The sequence below is a fragment of the Balearica regulorum genome, chromosome 2 (genome assembly GCF_011004875.1).
Source record: "Balearica regulorum gibbericeps isolate bBalReg1 chromosome 2, bBalReg1.pri, whole genome shotgun sequence".
In the NCBI taxonomy this organism is placed as follows: domain Eukaryota; kingdom Metazoa; phylum Chordata; class Aves; order Gruiformes; family Gruidae; genus Balearica; species Balearica regulorum.
Window position 1 is genome coordinate 1,243,912 of NC_046185.1, and position 4,888 is coordinate 1,248,799.

Genomic DNA, 4,888 nt, shown 5'->3' on the forward strand with positions numbered 1-4,888 from the left:
GGAGTGGGCCCATGTGAACCTTATGATGTTCAATGAGGCCAAGTACAAGGTCCTGCACACGGGTTAGAGCAATCCCCAGTATCAATACAGACTGGAGATGAAGGGGATTGAGAACAGCCCTGTGCAGGACTTGGGGGTATTGGTGAGTGAAAAATTGGACATGATCTAGCAATGGGTACTTACAGCCCAGAAAGCCGACCATATCCTGGGCTGCATCCAAAGCAGTGTGAGCAGCAGGTCAAGGGAGGGGATTCTGCCCCTCTACTCCGCTCTGGTGAGACCTCCCTGGAGTATTGTGTCCAGCTCTGGGGTCCCCAGGACAAGAAGGACATGGAACTGTTGGAGCAAGTCCAGAGGAGGCCCCAGAAATGGTCAGATGGCTGGGACATCTCTGCTATGAGGGAAGGCTGAGAGAGTTGGGGTTGTTCAGCCTGGAGAAGAGAAGGCCCCAGGGAAACTTTATTGCAGCCTTTCAATATAGAAAGGGGGCTGATAAGAAAGACGGAGCAATGGTTTTAAACTGAAAGAGGGCAGATTTAGACTGGACATAAGGAAGAAATTTGTTAAGATGTGGGTGGTGAGGTTGCCCAGAGAAGTTGTGCGTGCCCAATCATTGGAAGTGTTCAAGGCCAGGTTGGATGGGGCTGTGAGCAACCTGATCTAGTAGGTGTCCCGGATGATCTTTGAAGGTCCCTTTCAACCCAAACCATTCAATGGTTGGATGTTCTCCCCTCCCAAACCAGACCTAATGGTGCTGCGAGTGCACCCAGGTTGACCTACATGAGAAGTGAAGACCTCCAGCCCGGTAACCTTCTGCTGAGCTTGGCAATGTTTTTATCAAATGACTGAAGACTCCTTTAATTCACAAACTGCTTGAAGTGAGCCACATCCCCAAGCTCTAAAATGTCTTTGTGGGGGGTTTTTTTTGGTGCAAAAGATTATAAAAATCAATAGAAACATGGCTTTACATGATTACATCCCAGTGGTGGATAGAAGTGCGCATTCACGCATAGCAGCATCAAGCTCCAAACACATATCATGAGGAAACCAAAGCTAAGGGAGAAGCATGGGACGGGTGAGATACCACGCAGCGTGCTGGCTGCGAACCTGGCAGCAGCCGAACAGCAGAAATTGAGCTTGGTTGGGTTTGCAGGAGGGGAGGAAAAAAAAAAAAAAGTGCATTTCTCCCCTAACCCGAGGCTTTTCCTGACATTGGTTCTGCGGCGGAGTTTCATGATCTGAAAGGACAAACCTCAGCTCCAAATTTGACTGTGTGTTTTTCCTTTCTGCTCCCTAAATTCCCTGGCAGCCTCTTTTATTAGCAAGTTAACCCCACTAATAAAGTAAAAAAGTCAATTTGGGGAGTAGCCACAGTGGCTCGGGTCCCTGCCACGTCAAACAGGCTGTAGAGAGGCGAGGAACATGATGGAGAAGACCACACCGAGACGACTCAACCACGTGGAGGTCCCCCTTGTGCCACCCCATGTGACCATTTACAGACGACAACCCCAAAGTGGGAATAAAAATCCATTTAATTTTCATAAACTCTGAAGTTATGAGACAAAGAACCAACAAGTAAAAACACCCACCCCGCCTGCTGACACGGGGCATGGCAGCACTCATCAATCGTTTGGGTTTTTTTCCTCCTTTCAATAATTTGGCTAACCAGGCTAAAATTAATCCAAATTAGGTCAAGAGCTGCCAAATTCACATCTGATGCCTCCGGTATTTCAAGGCAATGCCGGGAGCCCTTCCTGCTCCCATCTCAACTCGCGATGCGCATCACACTGGCGGCCATCTCCCCCGCACCACGAAATGCGGGCTCCGTTCCCAGCTGCCTGGCAAACCCCGGCGGGGAAAACCTCAACCCCCATTCCTGGAGCCTTTGGCTTCACAAGGACGTGAGGATGATGGTACCCGTTTCAGCAGGTCTCTGTGGTCTGGGTGTTCCCAGGCACGGGGGCTGTGATGGGAGTGATGGAGTTGACCCTCTCCGGGGAGCCACAGCTTCTTGGATGCCACCTAAGTGTCCCTGTCCTAATCCAGTGCATGAAGAAGGTTGTCTTAAACCAGCCCCAAACCTTCCCAGTTTAACAGGACTCCGTTTTGGCAGTGGGAAAGGTGTCAGCAGCCTCCTCCAGGGCAGAACGTTTGACCCCAAGAGTGGTCCCCATCCAGCCGGCTGTGCCGACCTCGGCCTCACTCCGAAATGTGAGGAATTAGCGTAACTTCCCCCATCATCCCGACTCCTCGTGGTGACGCCGAGCAGTCCTTCCCTCGCCCCTTCTCCCGACAGGGTTGGGGGGACTGGGCAGCACAGGGGGCATCCAGCCCCTCCTAGCGGTGCCAGTGACCAGGGGGCCACCCCTGTTCAGTCTCATGGGATTTAAAAAATAGCACCTCCTAAGTATACTTAGGAACAACCCTCGAATACACAACGTACGGAGGGGCTCTTGTACAAAAACCCCCTGTTAGCCCTAAATCGTAACCCCCCCCTTAACCGTGGTAACCCAGGGGTGTTCGGGCCTCCTAAGCCTCAGGGACCACCCCACCACGGAGAGGTGAGCTGGCACCTCTGCCGCCAGCCCCCCCGGGACAACCAGGGTGTCCCCAGCCCCGTACCCCCCCCCCACCCCAAACGGGGTAGTTGGTAGCCGAGAGGTCACGGGTCGCCCTGCCCTAGGAATGGGGGCTGCCGCCACGGTGAAGCCGCTGGGCCATGTTGATGAGGGAGCGGAGCTGCACCAGTTTGAGCGGCCCCACTTGCCGGGGGTCCTGACCCTCCAGCCAGCGCAATGCAGTCTCCAGACCTTTGATGGCTTCCCGAGCCGTGGGAAGCAAACCATCCCCCCCTTCCCCGCCCCTTTTGCCACCCCCATCTCCGGCAGCTGCCTCTTCCTCATCCTCCTCTGCCCCGCAGCCCCCAGGGCCTTCCTCCTCAGCATCGTCTTCCCCATTGTCCTCCTCTGTACCCGGGGCCGCATCGTCCAAGTGCAACCAGTCGGCCACCTCCTCGGGAGCCAAGCGCTTATAGGCCAACGCAGCCAAGTGGGTCAGGTCACTAAAGACTTTGCTGTCCCCGCCGCCTTCCTCCCTGCGCGAGGGGTCTCCATGCTCTTCCTCCCCAGGCTGGGGCTCGAAGGCAGCACGCAGCCCCAGCAGCCAGCACTTCTCGATGGAGCCGGGTGGGATGAGGTCCCAGGAGAGGCCGGCCAGGTACAACATGTCCTTGAGGAGGAAGGATCGCACAAAATCCATGGGGCCACCGGTGCCACCGCCGGCTGCGCACGAGACGGCCAGGCGCAGCAATTCCCGCTTATAGAGCTGCTTGAAGGCGGATACCACCCCTTGCTCCAGCGGGGCTGGGATTCGGCCTCCTCCTCCAGCTGAGCCACTCCCGGCAGGGCCCTTGGAAAGGAAGAGCGCACGGATGGAGCCGTCAGGCGTCTGCAGTGGCGGGGATTCCTCGGAGCCCGTCCCGGATGGGGGTGGTGGGGAGCTAAGTAGCAACACGGCCTTCTGCTGCAGGCAGCTCCGGCGCAGATAACGTTTGACGCCCGGCACAAAGTCCTCAAAGAACCAAGCCCGGAGAAGTGCCGGCCCCAACCTGGCTTTGGGACTGTAGCGATAGCAAGCGGGGAATTTGTCCTGGTTGTGATGGCGGAGGCTGGGGGGATCACGAAAGCCCCCAACCACCAGCGGCTTGAGCTTGTGGGAGCCAGTTAAATTGGCAGCCAGCAGCACGGTGACCCGCTCACGGGGAGCCGGCCGCCGCCGTGCTGCCGCCGTTGCCCCACCGGCCTGCCCCGGCAGCAGCTTCCAGTAGAGCCCGGTGACATTGGCGTTGTAGATCTGCTCATCGCTGTAGCCTCCGGCATCAGCGGCTGGCATCGGTAAGGTCTCGGGGCAGGCGGCAGGAGCCCGCTCGGGCTCGGTAGGAAGGCCGCCCTCGCCGTAGATGCGCTGGCTGGAGATGCCATGACGCTTCTGCCAACGCCAGAACCAGCCGTGGCTGGCCTTGAAGGTACACTCAGGACCGTAGATCTGCCGGGCAAAGGCCTCGGCCTGGGCTTGGATGAGGGGTCCGGAGAGGGGGACGCCATGCTGGCGGAGGGCAAGGAACCAGGCGTAGACGGCACGGTCGATCTCCTCCTCGTTGGCCAGGCGCATCTTCTTGCGTTGGGTGCCCACCTCACCCCCCAGCTGCTCCAGGAACCACCGTAGCTTGGCCTCGTCCTTCAGCCAGCCCCTCAGCGTACCCCCCGGTACCCCAAAGGCCCGGCACACCGACGCCTGCCGCTCGCCCTTCTTCACCCTCTCGATGGCCTGTAGCTTGTCCTTGATGGAGTAGGCCCGTCGTAACGCCATCTTCACAGACACCCCCCCGGCTGCGCTGCCACCGCTCCGCCGCCCTCCCGCCATATCGGCCGACCCCCCACCCGCCTCCGGCTCCCCCCCGGGCATAGAGCAGCCCCCGCAGCCATGGACCGGCGCGGTACCGGGAGGGGGGGGGCGCGTTATAACCGGGGCGGGGCGGGGGATGGGGGGGGGGGGGGGGCCGCGGCGCCTTTGTCTCCGCTCCGGCCCTGAGCCGGCCGGTAGGGCGGGGCGGGGTGCAGGGCGCATGCGCGCCCCCTATAGTGATTAGGTTGCGCCGGTCTCAACCCCCCTCCTTGCCCTGGTGGACTCTTCCCCGCAGCTCTGCCATCGGTTTCGGGTTGTACCACTCTGCGACGAGAAGAGGGGAGGCGCGCCTCCCCGCTTTCCCCTTCCCTGCTTCTCCCTTCCCCGCCTGACTGTTCCATCGTGGAAAAGGGAGGGGGGAGGAAGGAGGCCCACGCTGTGAGTGCTACGCGTTGTGTCCCTGCACGCGGCCGTTCCTCCCCCC

General features: G+C 59.2%; 1 protein-coding gene across 1 annotated transcript; it reads right to left on the reverse strand.

Moving 5' to 3' along the window:
• Positions 1-1,514: 1,514 nt before the first annotated feature.
• Positions 1,515-4,720, reverse strand: TIGD5 (tigger transposable element derived 5). Its single transcript, XM_075743165.1, has one exon. It carries the CDS (start codon positions 4,624-4,626, stop codon positions 2,680-2,682), a length of 1,947 nt encoding a protein of 648 aa, XP_075599280.1. The 5' UTR covers positions 4,627-4,720; the 3' UTR covers positions 1,515-2,679.
• Positions 4,721-4,888: the final 168 nt, after the last annotated feature.

Coding starts and splice junctions, on each gene's coding strand:
- TIGD5 (XM_075743165.1), bottom strand. CDS start 4,626: ATGCGCCCTGCACCCCGCCCCGCCCTACCGGCCGGCTCAGGGCCGGAG.